The following is an 18402-nucleotide window of genomic DNA, read 5'->3' as shown; positions in this document are numbered from 1 at the left end:
GTCACTGTAAACAAATTAATTTCTAATTAAGAAGTAACAGGAAATTGAAAATAAAAATTTGATGAATTGATCAAAGTTGTGATTTTCAGAGCAGTGAGATTATAAAATTATTATACTTGTTTACACATTATGACTAATGAAACCACAGTAGTCTTAAATCTAAAGTCTAAGGCTTTTGAAATAATATTGGAATTGTGTCCTACTTTCTTATTTCTTGCTGAAGGCTCTTCACTGTCCTTAATATAAATGATTCCCTACTAAGCAATTATTTCATGACTTCTACAGGGATCAGTTCATAAACCATTTGTACTTAATCATGTTTTCCCGAAAAACAAAGTCTATTTGATCCCGAATGGAAAAAGAAAAAAAAAACACTTCAATATTACCATATAACAAAATGTTTTGAGTCACATATTTTGTAACATTACACAGGTTATCATCTACGGGAAATCAAGGATCACAGCATTTCTCAGGGTGGATTGTTTTTAATACCCTTCTTTTCTTTTAAGTATAGTCTTTAATGAGCATTAAGCTCCAGTATATGGGGATTCTCAGGAGAGCTAATTAGAGAAGTGTATCATTATTTTTCTTGATGAGATCCAATCTGCGCATGATTTTCTTTTAAATAGCAAATTAATTCAAAGGACACTTTTACAGTTTAGAAATTCTTCAGTCTTGAAAGTACTTGTTCCCTATAGCTGTTAATGGCTGGTTTTTCACCAACACTACTGTAGGCCTGCAAGGATCTGAGTTCTGTTCGGTGTTTATACATTCATATCAGATTGATCTTCAAGTCTGGCTAACCTTGATGAATAAGATGAATAAGGGCTTTCAGTAATAACATAAACATCAATCAGATTTTAAACTGATCAATTATTTCTGGGGTCTATATCATTTCATAGAATTTCAAAAGTCTGTTATAAATTTGTGTCATTGGCATGGAAATCAAAAACAAAATTGAAGGACTAAAAGCGAAAGATCGGGAAAGGTATTACATAAACACACAACTCCCAATTTAAAATTGAAAGTGTTATGTCAAGATGGCAGATTATCATTTCTTTGTATAGGTTTTCTTGTTGTTCACCACTAAACTCAATCCTGTATTTTGTATCTCAAAGTAGGGGCTAGCTGTCTGTTTCTGTCATATCACATTTCCTAAGCACTTTCTGAATTTCTGAATTCAGTTCTGAATGTTAATATCAACCAATTAAGAACATGATTGTTGTTGTTTTTATGGTAACTGATACTGAAAAAGGTACTATGTTTGAGTGAGCAGGAAATATGGATTAAAAGCAGTTCATCTTAATGTTGTTTTATATGCCCATATAAATTGCTGAGGTGCTATCATTACTGAATTGTACTAAATGATTTTGTGTTGTTCTGCATCTCGAAATGCATAATTTATAGAATAGACTGCCTTTGGATGAAGTGGCCAGCAAACTAATTTCTTTCCCTTGAGTGTTAATTCTGTTGCAGAAATTCTGAAGTTACTGCAAGTTCATTAGCTGGATCCAAATAACAAGGTTGTGAAGCTGAACTTGACCTTTTCTTAGTAATTTCTTTGTCGCCTTCTAGAGACTAACAATTTTGTTAAGCCCAGCGTAAAGAGTTACTTATTAATTTATTGAGTTTTCTTCTCACAGAAACTACTTTTTATTTGATTATTTTATTGAGATATTTATAGCACAAAGCAGGATTCAGTTAAAGACCAGAGTTTCTACAAAATATAGTATCATCCCCCACATGTTACTACAGCTGTTTAGGCAGCTGTCATTTTTCTTACCATAGTAAATATCTTAAAAACACATTCTCAAAGCATATTTTGCTTTGTTGAAATGGAACATTGGGACCAGTCTTATATGTAATCACCAGTGCATTTCAGAAAACATCTTAGTTACAATTGTGTACTTACATACTTTAACTCTAAGATTTATGGCTTAATTAATTTGTCTCCAGTTATGACTAAAATGGTGTATTTTCTTTCTCTTACTCTATGATGTTTCTTGAGATGTGTATAGTATGTGAAAAAGGTAAGGCACCCTGCATTAATCTGTACTAATCAATACATATTAATTAAAGGCTTGTTCACTGCGGTCAGAATGGAGGGTTCTCAGTTATTAATTAATTTGGAATGGCCAATTAAAAAACTGCTGTAACCACTATGACCCCTGCGCTTGAAGTGGAATGGATATATTCTGCTAACAGACGTCATCGAAAACATTGAGGTCTCTGTTGTATAACAAATCTAGAAAATACTGGCCAGCTCCAGCCCACATGACCCTGACAGTGCTAAGTCAAAAGCACTCCCGCTCCCCATAGGGTTAGTCACAGTCAACATATTATATTGTTTGTTGTGCCCCTGCTGCATTTAAGTAATGCAATTATTTAAGCTTTCATATTACTAAGCCAGTGTGAGCAGACATGCCCTGAAGTCTTCAGGATTAAAATCAGTCATAATGTTACAATATGGCACCAAGCTGTTGCTATTATTCCCTAGGCGTGTCCTAAAGAACATTCAGATCTGATGAAAAGTGAGTACTTAAAACAATAAGATGAATATCACTAAAAACTTTCATATATGCCATGTGCAGGACAACTTTGGAGCAGTGTTATTTATGTCCCAATAGCACTGCTTAATGCTGGCATCATAAGGACCAATCAGATCTTGTCTTATTATTATGGTGATACTGCAAAAGGTGTCCTTCTTCACTTTTGTTGTTATTAATGGTTGTGTTCATCTTGGCTTTTTAAGCATAGTGTAGCTCAACATAGCACCATGTGGCATTCCTTCTGGTGCGAAGACACCAAATATGTTTTATGTATTTATGTAAAATGTAAGTGCAGGGCCATTTCATGTCTTGCAGGATCACCTTATGTAGTGTCTGGTGTGAATGTGCCCTTAGTCACTCATGCCACAATTTAGATAATTGAAAAAGAGCCCGAAGTGTTTATGAAAGTCACACTTTTTGAAAGGTAATATCTTCCAACCACAAATGTTTTTCTTTTCCTCACAGTAGGGGTGAACAGGCTTTCCCGAAGGGCCTGTCTATTCGTTATCAAATTATTAAATTTATATATATTTTTATTATTATCATTTTTTTCTTCTTCACTCTCCACAGGGTTATATAGGCAGGCAAAGGGTTGCAAAGATTGACCTGCTTACTATTATCCCCGGCGGCTGCTTTTGGCACTAGGAGAGAAATTATTATTTTATCTTTTACAAGAGTTGCTTAGAATGAAATTCATATTTATGTTGTGAGCCTTGAGCACTCTGGAGCTGGGTATTATTCATAAGTTCACCTCAATTCTCTTTCTTGCATATTCAGCTTCAGCACAGCGTACCAATGCATCTACTACTCTCCGGAAAACACTGCCAAGGCTAAGGAAGTGCTGACCAACATCGGCCTGCTGCAGCCTCTCATCTCCTCCCTCGCAGATCAGCTGCTGCAGGCTTCCCAGCAGCACTCCTCCGAACTCCTGAAGGAGGCTTTGAAGACGCTCTCAGACAAAGTAAGACCTCAGACATTTTTTGCTACCACTGTGCAATCGACCCTGACAATAGCTGAGCTCTGGCTAAGCAAAAGCTGGGAGAAAAGACTCAATGCCTTTTCTGTCTTTGTCTCACAATTCCACTTGGCATTAGGGCTTGTAGTACTGTTCAAAGCTGGAGTAATACCATGCCACATAAAGGGAAATATTATAAAGGAAAAATGAGGGTAAGCTAAAAATATTTTTTTGCATTATCAAAATGTTCAGGTAATTCAGAGTTAAAGCTCCGTTATCTATTTCAGTTGTATGGAGGTCCAGTGATTTGAATTCCCCAAGGCTTTCATGTTTGCTGTCTTCATTGTTGCTCACCCCTTATTCATGAGGATGCTTACATTCTTGACAAACCTCCCCATGTTATTTGCCTTTTCACACACGTGAATGCAGAATCCCTCAAGATAAGTTCCTCATCAGTACGCAGACCACAAATATTGAAAATAATGTTGTTGTTTTTTTTTCCAAAGATAGCGTAGGTTTTTATTTCTGCAAAGATGGTACTGACCCAGGACATCTGTTTTTTCATTCTCAGTAGAGCACACATGCAAGCATTTTGATATCTTCTTTCAGGATCACTCTTAAATGCAAAGACTGTTGGTGGCATTGCAGAAGTGTCTACAGGACCAGAATTAAAAAATGTGCTATCCATGATTAATTATTTTGAATGCAAACTTAACAATGTTAATATCAGTAACAGGTTGGTAGTCCTACAGTTTTGTCAGTGTAATTAATATTTTGCATCTGGTACTCTCAGTTAGCAATCTGCTTGGTTAGATCATTTTTGCCACGATGGAATTGAGCCGAATCAACTTGTTTAATTGGAACATGTGCTCTTTCACAGTTTCACAGTGATATTATATTTTTAAATGTGTAACATATAAGAAATAGTGACGTAATTAACATTCTGATATGCAGCACCACAATTATGCACCTAACTGCAAAGGGACATTTGAAATATAAGCTAATATAACTGTATTTCTAACTATACTTTACATTCCACAAATTTAAACATCAAATCATACAAAAACTTGTCTTCATCATTTTTGTCTTGTCATATGCACCAATTTCAAAGGATGACTGCTCTTAATCATATATAGTTTCATGTTTAATATCTTTTTTCTCTTTACCGATATTCATGTCTCTCGTACACTAGTAGGCGATGTTACATTGCTGTGTTGATGCAGATAGCATGCCACAAATGTAATGGTAAAGTGAATTACTCATTTCAGTTTAAGTGAAAATCATGTGATTGATATTATAGTTAAAAAAAGGTCTGCGTGAAAAAATTTCAAGACATTCTTTTTGTAATGCACAGACAGAGAGTCCCTTAACACTTATTAAAAGCAGGGGGCAAATCTGTTTGTATGTAGCTGTATCTCGTGATACACGGTACTCTAAGCTTTATATCAGTGGTCTCAAACTCAATCTCTGGAGGGCCATGTGTATGCTGGTTTTCATTCCAACAGACTCCTCAATGACTTAATTGGTCTAATTGTTTAATTAGCTGGATGCATTTAAACACCTATCCAGGCCCTGGGATATGTTATAAGCAACTGTATCTTGAATCAAATGCACTTTTAGACCATCAACTGTAAAATACCTTGCAATATATTTTTTTAATATGTCAAATTGAAAAATGTATTGGACATATCAAGTAATTGAAGACTCGGTTGGAACGAAAACCACCATACACACAGCCCTCCAGGAATTGAGTTTGAGACCCCTGCTTTATGTTGTGTTTGAGGTTTTTAAGTAAAAACATGAAAACAGGCGAGTTTCTGTGGAAAGAGGTATTGCACTGATGTGTTCATCTGTGACAGATACAATAACTAATTCAGTGGTGGGAAACCGTGAGTGCCAAATCCTGTCCTGGATGCCCATTCTACTACATGCTCATAAACACCAAGGACACAAGAAACTACTTTCAAGTCTGGGACAAAGTTCAGCAGATGTCATTAAACCATTCACCAAATGTTTGGAACACAAACCTGGACCCGGAGGGCTGATTTTGCCTTACTCTGCCAGGAATATTATTGGGTTTTGAAATGTAATTGGTTTTCCATTAGCATCCCCAATGTATTACACCTGCATGAGCTGTGGTGTCACTATAAATTAGACAGAGCCCTCTGAGATGACTTGTGTTGAGGTCAGAAATTACACAAACAAGGTATCATAAAGGAAGCCCACACTTGTCCCCCACCAATGAACATGGTGGATCAGTGAACAAGGGAGAGAAACGAGGCCCCTGCTGAAGAATTTATGTAGTGACCTTGTGTTTTGCTTTTGCGCTTCATGAGCATGAATAAGTGGGTAGCTCTGCCTGCTTCTTCCCCAAGTAAAGGTCAGTCCAGCAGAAGACTTGAACAGCAGTTGAATTCATGGTAATGGCTTGGTCTAGATCTAGAAAAGATTGAGCTTGAAGTGCAGCGAGCGCATCCAGGCGGAAATAGCCGACAGACAGGAAGAAATGCGACAGGGGATGTGGGGATCAGAAGAGGGATCAGGAAGATCTGGGCATCATCTGCATAGAAATGGTAGGAGAATCCATGCGATGATGGGGGCCTAAGAGCAGGTGTAGAGAGAGAACAGGAGGGGGCTCAGGTCAGCCAGGACAACTGTTAGGAGGGATTGCGGTGTGGACAAAGATCCACACCATGTCACTTGGTAGGTGCGGTCACTGAGGTAGGAGGAGATACAGGTTAGCTTAGTTAACTAATGGTTTTAGTGTTAGGGTATAAGATAAGCTCAATTAAACAGTGATAATAGTTTCATGGATGTGCACTGTGGTGTCATTGAATTCATGCCTTCACTGTTGCATTTTGTTTTGTGTGTGTGTATCATAGAAGATTATCACTACCAATCAAATGGTTTAAATAAGTGTGGAAGGGCGGCAGTGTTAATTTGTTTTATATATACAGTACATATCTCCCGATTGTTCTCTAAGCGCTCTTATCTCCAAAACAGGACCCCGTGTTGACATTGAAATATGAAATTCGTTTGTATCTGCTCGCTCACAAAAAAGGAAAAAACTAATCTTAAATAATACATGTCTACAAATACCACATTTCAATAGTCAATTTCTGTGAAAGTGTAGCAAATGCATTACTCACAGGGATTATAAATGTGAGAACAATGGCAGTCCTAGAATGCAAGACTGAATCGTCTAATATTTTGAACCATTTTTGTAGAGCATGACTTACTAATATAATAGTTTATAGTATTTCAGCCATGTCTTCCTTAGCTGTATTTTCAATAAGATTTAGAAAAGCAGGTTGTACAAGTACTTGTAAAGTACAAAATCACTCTGGAAATTCCAATGAATAATAAATGGCCTGAAAAATTATGGGAGGAAGATAAGCGTATATGTTTAAATAGGATGAGTGTTATGACTTTTTAACTTTTTTTGAAGTTTGTTTCTTTGTTTCTTTTCATTTTTGGTGTCAAGCAGGATTCATTGTGAGCTCAGGGTGGATGGCAGCTCTTCACAGAAGGAATTTTAAGATATTCTAGCCTATCTTTCTTCTTTACAGGACAGTGTCATTTTCTACACCGTCCAAGGTCAATGTAGAAAGGTTTTATTAGGATACTCATGAAATGTATGAAAAATGCATTCACTACAGTTAAAAATATAACCCTCCATTTAATTTAAAAGAACAATATATTCATTTCAGTCAGATTTTTCCTTTCAAACAAACAAACCAAACACAGAAAATGCAGACACATTTAAGTGGCGTTTCCATCAATTTTACTACACTGCTCATATCGGAAGAAGGAGAAACTCACCTCTAATGTCACACAATAACACAAAAGTAGAGCAAGTGTTTAAAGTGATTCTTAAATTAACATGTAGAAACATTTATGTGACAATGGGTTGTTTTATTTGTGTTTTGTTTAGTTCTCTTTTAAGAAAATAAATACACACATAAATAAATAGAGAAATAAACATCAGACAATCCTAAGGTTTTCTTTGTTTTCTTCCATGTTTTCTTTGTAGTGATGTGCACTGCATTTTCACCAAGATCAATGTATGTAATAATGCATTAAAGTGGAGGTCAGTCTATGTGGGATAATAAAAACAACTGAATATATCATCAGTAATAAGATATATCAGTGTCCTAAAGAATATTTCAACTGCTGGTGTATGCACTCTAAAGAAGACATTTTCTTTTTCAATTAAATGTTTTATAATGTTTAGAAGTCTTTACTGGGTGTCCATCCTTAAGAAAGCTGTATTTCCCTGCATCTTCGAGCTGCATTTGCTTAACAACGGCATATGGCCCATTTCAGACGACACATCAGCCACGGTCTTGTCCAGATATTGGTTATAGGGAATATTGCATTTAAATTGCAACAGTTGAAAAATAATAACACTGCCATTTCTGGCTAATTACTGGATACAAAAAGACCTGACCTGACTTAAGAATAATTCGAAACCTGTTCACACAGGACTAAAGAACATTTCAGTTCAAATTAGAGAAGGCTGACACCTCAGTTATCATACAAAAAAGTTGCAGGAGCACTTCTGCACAGCTGGTTGCACAGATGTGTACACAGTAATCACTTGCAACTGCGCCACACAATTTATGTGGAGAAGGCAGGGCCTAATCCCAGGTTCTACAAAGAACACCACTGCCTTGTGTTGTCTTTTTAGATTCATTTATTGGCATTTTATTTCGTTTCTTCAGCATGATTTCTCACAAAATATCAATGACTTTTCTGTGCACACCCCCTTCTTATTTTATTAGGGGTACTATCAATGTAGGAAGAGTCCTGCTTTGTTATTGTGATATCCTCACTATTACCCTTGAGAGCCCTTCTCAGCTTCTAAGCAGTGAACCCTTACAAGCACCATAAACAAGGCTTCAGAATTACCAATCAAAGGCTTTTCTCGCTGCCGAGATAGCACGCCAAGGACTAATTGAATTGTTTGTTGCCGCAGCTCGTTTGATTAAGTGTCTCCTCAATTCTACAGACGGAGCAGTTTGTGCACGCACTCAAAGACGAGTTGGTGAAGAATGCCTTGCTTGCGCTCTACACCGCCCGCCCCAGCTATGTCAACAAAAGACACTCCACGGTCTGCAACAACGTGGATGGAAACGAAAGCCCGTCGAAAGAGAACTGCCCGCATCCACTGAAGAGACAGGACTCCATCCCTCACCATTCGGAGTACGACGAGGAGGAATGGGCAAGTCCGGTCTGCCGTCCCCTCCTCTCTTCACTCTAGAGAGAGCGGAGAATGACTTCCATGTCAGCTGGTTTAACTGGCTTGGTCAGAAGCAATTTAGATGATCTCAGGGTTTGTCAAAATAATGATCGCTGCCGTCTGTCAGAGCGGCAGGTGATAGTGTGTTACTAAAATTGCCTCGCTCCAATAGAACATATACACCTCTCGAGCTCTGCAGATACCAGTAGATTAGCACCTACAAAAAAAAAAGGAAGATAACCTACAATCACTGAGGGGAAAAAAACTGTATTACAGTTCAGTTCATCAATGCATTTAAAATCTACCATTGAAAGGAGAAAACACATTGTATACTTTCCACCCAACATATGGAAAATAATTGCAAATAGGATCAACATTTAGGGTAATAATACATTAAAACATTCTCTCTCTCTTTATATATAATACATGAAGCAAGATTGTCAATGTAAGGACTAATAAAATACTACTGTGTTGTAAGCATTTGTGTATGCCAAGTAGATTGATGATAGGATAGCCTTTTAGTATTGTAGAGTTCTTTATCTTTTGGTGTATTTAAAAGCCCTTTAAGTGGGACCCAAAGAACTACAACAACACAAAACCAAGAACACTATACAATGGGTTTTGGCATATTTAACATGTGGGTAGGAAATTAATTTTCAGTACCTATGCAACAATGTTTTTTCATTTATGTGTTGGAGTTATGTGACACAGTGAACTCCCAGAGAGCTGATAGTTTCTTTGTTTTATATATGACGGTCTTCCAGGACAGGGTGTGGGTAAATGTTGCCAAGAGCCTGAACTGCATCATTGCCATGGTGGACAGGCTAGAAGAGCATGAGAACAACAACCAAGAGACCGCAACTGACCCTAAGCTAGCAGATGTCATCACTTCACATACTAGTTGTAAGTATATGCCTGTAACCACTGCATCAGTAGAGTATTTTTAATTAATTATTTTTTTGTAAATGTCACGTAATAGGTGAACTATATCAGTGGAAAGTAGATATCTACTTTATTCAATGCATTTTAAACTGATTTATTGTCTGTCATCGTCTCCTTTGTTTCCGGCATTAAAAAGTGAGTGCTTTTGATATTTAATGGAAAAAATCATGTTAATTATAATGTTGGATACAAATATGTATCTGGAGTCTTCATTCCATCAGAAATTTGAAAAATGGATGGCTGCATGAGCATTGCATAAGATTATCAAAGAGATTGTGACTGACAATTGCAGAAATATGTATTCATGCTTATAATGTGACTGGGTTGTGTGGCAGTATTTGCTCCATGTACAACAGCTGTTTCCACAGAAGAACGATTTCACACAGTCTCTGAAAATGGAACTGCCTTTCAAAGACCCGAAATGGAAAAATTTGTGAAAACTTGTACAACAAAATGATTTGCAACAAACCCAAGATTACCTGCGATATATATACAAGACTGAAAATGAATAATTTAGAATGGCAAGTTCCATCCTTTGCCCTTTGTACCATCAGCTTAATTCTAGTTCAGGTCCTCAATGAACAGAAGTCATTACTGTCAGTTGGCTGTTAGGCGAACTAATTTAAAATGGAGAAGTGTCAGTTTCATGAATATAGAGCATCACAGCTGGCACTTGCTCTTTGCAAGCATTTTCTGGGAAGAATTGGGTTTTGTGAATTGCCTGCAAACACACAAACCGATAAAAGGATCCCCATCTCCAGGGCAGCGCTTTTATTAAGATAGAGATAGGTAAGGCAGCAGAACAAGAAGCAGCCCTTACACTTTGCACAATGTATGAATAATGATAGGTTATCTCGCATTTATCTGAAGTACTCTGTTTTTTGATTATGGAAATAGATTTTCCTTCTGGACCAGGCAACTCGAGAGTTTTAGCACAAACTGATTTTAATGGAGGCAGTGAGAGTGTCATTGTTTCCATTCAGAAATATGAAAAAGCATAATCCGTTTAATTGGCTTTCCTGATGAAATGTGATAAACAAAGAGGATTCCAATAACTCCCTTCATCTACTTTATCTCAGTGTATGTAAAGTAGCTCATTGACAGAAACAAACACCTGTAATTGCTGTTTGAAATCCCTTTCAACTGTACACTATCTTAAATTATTATTTTGTTTCCTCCGTCCGGCAGAACCATGTTTGGTTAAATGCCACAAGCCTGCGGTTAGCCTCAAAATACAGAATATGTGGATAATATTGCCCTCTGCTGACAATTTTGTGTACTCTCTTTTTTCCTTAAGATTCCTCTTGACCAAAATAAATGTATTTGGTTTCCCAAATAACTATTCACTTTTTGGTTACACAAAACTTATATTCAAATTCGTTTTCGTAGATTCAAACATATGCGTCTGAGAAAATCACAAACCAGACGTTGGTGGCAAGATGAAAAAATGCTTTAGTGGACTGGTGATGGTTTAAGTGTTTGAAGCAATCTAACATTCAGGGGAAAGTCTGTGAGAACTCACCATCTTTTAAATGTTATTGATTTCCTTGTGCAGAAGCTCATTTGTCAAATTAAATTATATTTGTTGAAGTAGGTAAACGGAATCCTGAGCTGTGACCAAATGGAAAAAAAAAAATGAAACCAGTTACAGGGCAATAATACTGTTCTGCTGAGTGATGTGCATTTTGTAAAAACAGAATTGGCACAGTCAGCAATAAATACAATACATATATATTTATTATAAACTAATCTGGATGATTAAAATCATTATAATATCAATACTATAGTACATGTCCATCAAAATGTTTAATAATAAAAATGTGCTTTAACTGTGACATATCTATAAATAACTAATTACTCATCTGATTATTTGACATTGATTTTCAGATGTTTTTTCACAAGAGCCCAAGTCTTCAGACAGTGCTTCAGTTCCCCTTTATTAGATACAAATGAATTATTCTGTATTGCCTAGACAGAATTGAATAACATAAACATGCAATATGAACAAAAGGAAAGTAAATGGATTGATTCTCCAAAGTTTTAAACCACGGTTTCATCCATTGATATATTTTAATCATCATGCTTCATAATGCTTCTTATAACTTGCATTTATTCAAATCATATATATATATATATATATATATATATATATATATATATAATACAATAGCATATATACACCGAGTGTACAAAACATTTGGAACACCTTCCTAATATTTAGTCACACCCCCTTTTGTCCTTAAAACAGCCTCAATTAATCAGGGCATGGACTCCTTATTATTATTATTATTATTATTATTATTATTATTATTATTATTATTATTTATTAGCAGATGCCCTTATCCACGGCGACTTACAAAATATAAACGCAATACAAAATGCACAAATACAGTGCAGTTCAAGGCATAAAACATTACAAATTCCAATGTACATATTACAGTGCAATTCAAAGCATAATACATTTTACAAATTCCAATTCACAAGTGTATGCAATATATGAGGTCTTACATGAGGACTCATGGCCCATGTTGAATGCAGTGCTTCCCACATTTGGGTCAGGTTGTCTGGTGGTGGATTTCTACTCCAGAAAGCTCTTCCCATCTCATCCCACAGATGCTCAATTGGATAGAGATCTGATGGCTGGGCAGACCATGCAATAAGCTGAATTCACTGTCATGGAACTATTCCTGGACAATCCTTGCCTTGAGGCATGGGGCATTATCCTGCTGAATACATCCATTAGCAGATGGTTAGCAGGATTCATCAGACCAGGCAATGTTTTTCTGGTCCCCAGTTTTTTGTGTTTTGCTGAAAGCAGTGGATCTTTGTTAGGGCGTCAGCAGCAATAACCCATTCGTGTCAAGGTATGAGAAGTTGTGCATTCCTTTATGGGTCTTTTGACACCATGTTGTACTGGACTGTCAGTTGACTAACTTTAGCCCGTCTGTTGCTCTGTACAATTCGTGTCAGCTTCCTTTGGTCACTTTCATCAACGAGTAATTTTCAACTACTGGCTGGCCATTGGCTCGATGTCCTTTGGGTGATGCAGTGGACCTTGATACAGTTGGGAAACTGTTGAGCATGAAAAAAACAGCAGCGTTCCAGTTTTTGACACACTCAAATTGGCACATACTACCATACCCTGCTCAAAGGCACTTAAATCTCTTGTCTTGCCCATTTACCCTCTGAATGGCACACATACACAATCCATGTCTCAAATGTGTCAAGGCTTAAAAAGGCTTCTTTAATCTTTCTCCTTCATTTACATTGATTGAAGTGGATTTAACAGGTTACATCAATAACGGATCATAGCTTTCACCTGGATTCACCTTGTCCGTCTATTTCATGGAAAGAGCAAGTGTTCCTAATGTTTTGTGCACTCAGTGTGTGTGTCTTTTTTCTAAAGGACAATACAGAATATTTGAATTGTTTTTAAGGTGCCAATTGCCAATATTCACTGATGCATACCTCTGCAATCTGTACATACGTGGAAAAAAACTGCCTATGTGCTTGTAATCAGAAACAGGAAAACAAAGCTTACAATTAGAATTATAAAGAGAAAAGCTTTCCTTCTGTACAGCATCATTCAGATATGCTGTCAAATCATCAGTTTCAAATAACGTTTGATACATAAAACAATTAGCTCCAGGGCCAAGATGTTATCTGAGTGTATGTACCTGTTAAAGCTTGTCAATTTAACTTAAATTTCATACCCTGATTTGTGGCACCCCTTTTTAAACAGAAACTAATATTTTGTATTGTATTTGAGGGTCTGCTTTTTTTAGAAGTGTCTGAGGACTTCTCAAGTCAAAAGCAATACTCTTGTGCTTTGGTGGCCAACCTTCTTCATTGAGACTGCAGTCCTGCAGGTTTTATTGGTTAGAGTTAGGTTATCACCACCATTAAAAACCATGAAAACAAGGTAATTTTGATTAATAATGCCCAATAATTGAATCAATTAAGTAGTTAACACTTTGGATAAAATAAAATAAACAATATGGCTCTCCAGGACTAGGGTTAAACAATTCTTCTGTAATCTATTTCAGTGTTGTATTCTCAACAGAAATCAAAATTGCATTCTGCAAATGCTGATCATGAACTGACATTTAGCCATTGCCAGGCAGTCAAAAACAAAGGACATCAGTCTTTTACATGCTGGAAGGAGAAAAACGAAGCAAATAGAACTAGCTGAATAGCAAACAAACTCAGTGGGTATCCAAGATAACACTTAGTTACAAATGAGACCAAATATGTAATCCATAGATCAGAGATTGTGCTTTTTTATTTTTCACCAAAGGTTGGCATTTACATTTCCCCTTGAGTTTTTGATTGTGACTATTAGATGGATTTCTCCAATATGTCAGTATGTTGTTTTGTTGAATTAGGATGCAGTAGCCATGACGTGCAGAAATAAATGAATCTGCATTTGAATTCTGTAGAGCTTTACAGATTAAATGAAATACAGAGATGGTTCTGGAGAGAGCAGGCTTCTTGAGAACAGCGGTTTTTGTTTTTCAACTTGGAAGGGAAGTAGTCAGAACATCAGAGAGTTGTTAGTCAGGGGAAAATGCTAAAGTAGAAAAGGGTATCCCTAGTTTGAAGGCCAGTAGAGTTGGGATGTGAAGCGAATATGGAAGGTGTGCCAAAAATTGAAGTATGTCAGATTCAGAGAGAGGGTCAAGATGACCAGAGGACACCAGGAAGGGAGGGGTGAGACAGAGAGCAAGAGCCGCTGTGAGGAGGGAGACGGAAGGTAGGGAGTAGGGTGGGAAATAGGAGGATGTAGATGTTAAAGAGGATGTAGATGTCAACGGTTTTGGAGTAGAATAAGCTAAAGGCATCCAGTAAGACAAAAAAGAACTAATGATAGGAGTTTGAGGGGTGGGGGATAAGAAGTAGAAAAGATATAGCTGTGTTCTTGAGAGGAGGACTGGAAGAAAGACAGCTGCACAAGCCATAGAAGGCTGGATATTACTTAATCTATTGATTTGTACCTGCAAATAGAATTTAAAATACAGCCCAGAGTACCTAATTCAGATAGCTTCCTTTCACAATAAACTACCATTTCCCAAGAACATTTACCATATAAATACAGGGCATAGCTGAAAAGCTGAGAAATCTGCATTGATCTGTAACAACTAAGCTATTCATTTCATTTCCCAGAGTCAACATTCAGGTTGTTTTCTAACAGATATTAACTTCAGTTCAGATTTCAACACGAGGGTGGTTGGTAGGGTGTTTTGTGAGAGTAAACGGCCTTCGTGTTCTAAACTGAGGTTGCAGTGCAGCCGAATAATTATCCTCCAAAGTGTGGCAAGGAATACATACGAGGAGTGGATGAGACAGGCAATTGTAGAGCGTCAGTCATCTCCAGCATTGTCTGCAGGGTTTGTCACATTCCATTGACAGGTAATAATACAGAGTAATGATGGAATAAGTAGCTCAGACATACACTACTGCTTAAGAAAACAAAAGTGTTTGTTCTTATTTATACTTGGCAAACTGTGTCTCGTCATTGGACCCGTTTGTAGAATGTGTTCTTTCTTGTCTTAAAGTACCATACTCTTTAATTGAAAATAGGCCAAGTCATACTAATCACACTCATATATTGTGAATGGGTATGTGCCAGCCTTGCCACAGTGGAGAGAGTAAAAGCCAAAGCATTGAGCTACAATTTATTAATATATGACTTTGAGTTGAGCTGATTACTGTTGTTAGGGTCAAATGCCAAAACTCCACTGTATCTAATCCAGTTAACAGAAAAGAAGGATTAGCAGCCAATGCTGTTTCTGTTCTCTGTATCCTTTTCCCTTTCTTTTTGCATTTCACTTCAGGGCAGACTGGAGACTTAGTGGCATGTATTTTCGATTGCTCTGGCCATGACAGTTGTGGGATCTGAATATCTGTGAAACAAATACATTTATATGAACAGTCATGTAGTTCAGTTAAGCGAAACACTTAATCGTATATACCTTTAAATATCAAGATCACCCTTTTTACAAGTGTGACATTTCCAAAAATATTTAAAAAGCAACACTTTGACTTTAAAATAAATGTTAAAAAAATTAAATAAATGAAATAATGCATTTCTAAGTCAGCCTCGTTTGAAAATAATAAGTCACCTGTTCCCATTCCTGAGCTTAATGTGCCATCACCATTAATAACAGTAGCAGATAATAAACAATTCAGACATTTTAGAAAGAGTATTTGGATTCAATATCAAGATTAAACTAATGAAAATGAAATTTGGAAAACAATCAGATGGGCATTGTTCTGTGTATGTTCCTGAGGCCTTGTTTCAGAGAAGTCTAGGCAGCTTTTTACAGGATGGGTGGGTGTAATTATATGTATGTTTACAGGATGTTGTTTAGTTGTTTTTGCCCTTGCTCATTGCCTATCGCTGTTGGACAAATCACAATCTTTCTCTGTTCTTGTGATTCAAGGGGACTGGCAGGAGCAACTCTACCCTCTTGTGGTCACACTGAAGGACTGCGTGACAGAAGTGGTGGATCGAGCCAAGAAGTCCATGACTTTTGTTCTTCTGCAGGAGGCCGCTTGCAGCATCCATCAAGGCCTGGTGCTGAAGCAGAGGAGAGACGTGGTCTTCAGTCAAGCAGTAGGTTCGAGAGTTCAAGTCAGGCACTTAATATTGGGCGGTTCTCCCTATTGGCCAGAGTCCTTTTGCTCTGTATCAGTGGAATACATCTTAAACTGAGTTTCTTAAAGGGGAACTAGTGTGGTTCCATAAATTAAGGTTAGATGTGTCTTTATGTGTTTCTACTAATGAATAAGTAATGTGAATGGAGTCATAGAAGCATCTTTTAACACATTAAAACTCAACAAATAATGGCAGATGTCAAAAGCTGGCATGTGTCCTATTTCAGGGTTTGGGCATGGGTCCTGTCATAACTTCCTGGATAGCGGAATCACAGCCAAAAAAAATTGCAGGTTTGTTATAAAACACGAAATACTAAAATGCATATATAAATATATATGTATATATAAGGGTGACACAAAATGAATAGTAAGTCTAGGGTTAATAGCAAAGAGGAGGCAAGGTAGGGTGTGAAATAGGATGGCAGACATGCTAAGTGGATGTATATATATATTTATCTAATCACCAAACACTAGAATATAAAGACAAACAAATATTTGGTAAAGAGTTTTCTTGCGATCTTGGCTTGCTGCCAAATGAACCAATAAACTTAAACATCAGGATGAAAATCAAATAAATGGTAAAAACCCTGAAGGAGCTGTTCTCTCTAAAACATCAGAGATGCACCTGTAATAGTTATGTCTTTTTAAAAAAACATTGCAGCAAAGTCACATTTGAGTCCTGTGGGTAAAATCTGTAATTAATTTGTCTTTTTGAATATCTAAATTTTATGTCCAACAATTTTTCTCCCCAATTTAAAATGACTAACTATTACACTCAGCTCAGTGGTTTCAACTCTGCTGTTTCATAAGTGATGATCGCTATGTGATCATAAAATAACAGTAATTAAAAAGAAAAATCACAGAGACAGACAGACAGATGCTCTTTAACATGTTAGAATCACACTGTGCCTGTGAAAAAATGTTGTTGCACAAGAGCAATAAACAAGCAGCAAGGAGATACAAAGCAGATGTTACTAATTACTATGATTTTCCTGACAAAATTCTGAGTATGTGCAAAACTTATTTGTGTGGCTTTTTGGAGGACAGAAGAACTCTATGACTTGACTCATTTGCCTTCCCCCGTTTATTTTATTGGATAGCGAGTCTTCGGGAATATAAGAAACTCGATGCAAACAGGTCCATGTTTTCTTCGTCTGGAGCAAAATAGCCTGAGTAGAAACAAAACACACACAAAACACCACCATTGGTTACAGGAAGCTGGAATAACAGGCTTAACACCCATAAACTAATGATATATCCAGTCTTATAGCATGTGTCTACTTGGCCTAGCTGACTATTGTTGGTTTTATCCTTGACTTCCTATGCTCAACTGATCAAGCATCATCAGGGTCAGGTGGGCAGCATTAGTCAGGGAACTCATCACATCAGCACATGCCAGTGAGTCCCCGAGTCCCTTCTCAGGTGCCTGCAGGCTGGGATTGTTTGCAATTCCAGCTGCATCAAATCCTCAGTGTGATGCAGTGGCAGGGCAGTAGGCATACCGAGCTCACAGTGTGGAAAAGAGTAGATGACTTTGACAATGTGCATTTCGGAGGTAGAATAGAGAGTCATTTATCTTCAACATACAGCTATGGGTTTCCCTGTCTTACAAGTTCAGTTTCTTCACCCCAGTTTGTCGTTTTGTGCGTGTTCAACAATCCTTTCCCAGGTATGTGGCATCATCATCCTTATCCTAGTGTTTATTTTCAATTGTGCAGCCTTGTTGAAATAACACTGATGCCAGGTTGAGCAGGCCAGATCCCATTCGGACTCCCTGTTAAACACAGCCCAAGCTTCGCAATCTCGGTGAGGGGCATCATTTGAACAAGCATACTCCAGCTAATTAAAACCAAGGTGCCTTTGATGTCTGAGGACTCTTCAGTGCACATTATTATAATAATCATTGTTATTAAGTTTTTATTGTTCTTGTTAAATAGGTGTACTCTTTTATTCCTGTAATGTTTTGTTTTGTTTCTTTATAGCACTCGCACTGACCCAGATTTTGTCATTTTGGTCTATAGTCTCCTGTGTTTTAATTCATGAGCAGACATAACCTA

At 37.1% G+C, this 18402-nt stretch overlaps 1 protein-coding gene across 7 annotated transcripts in view; it reads left to right on the top strand.

The window, feature by feature from the left end:
• inpp4b (inositol polyphosphate-4-phosphatase type II B) overlaps positions 1-18402 on the top strand; it is a 451889-nt gene that overhangs the window by 386682 nt on the left and 46805 nt on the right. For all 7 annotated transcript variants that reach the window (XM_066718396.1, XM_066718398.1, XM_066718399.1 and 4 more), the window contains 4 exons: positions 3327-3510; positions 8516-8728; positions 9511-9649; positions 16132-16304. In XM_066718396.1, the coding sequence (XP_066574493.1) occupies positions 3327-3510; positions 8516-8728; positions 9511-9649; positions 16132-16304 (709 nt within the window). The remainder of the gene's footprint in view (positions 1-3326; positions 3511-8515; positions 8729-9510; positions 9650-16131; positions 16305-18402) is intronic.

This window comes from Amia ocellicauda, chromosome 12 (genome assembly GCF_036373705.1).
Source record: "Amia ocellicauda isolate fAmiCal2 chromosome 12, fAmiCal2.hap1, whole genome shotgun sequence".
NCBI classification, from domain to species: Eukaryota; Metazoa; Chordata; class Actinopteri; order Amiiformes; family Amiidae; genus Amia; species Amia ocellicauda.
Note: the sequence above shows the minus strand (reverse complement) of the source record. Positions and strands in the feature narration are given on the sequence as shown.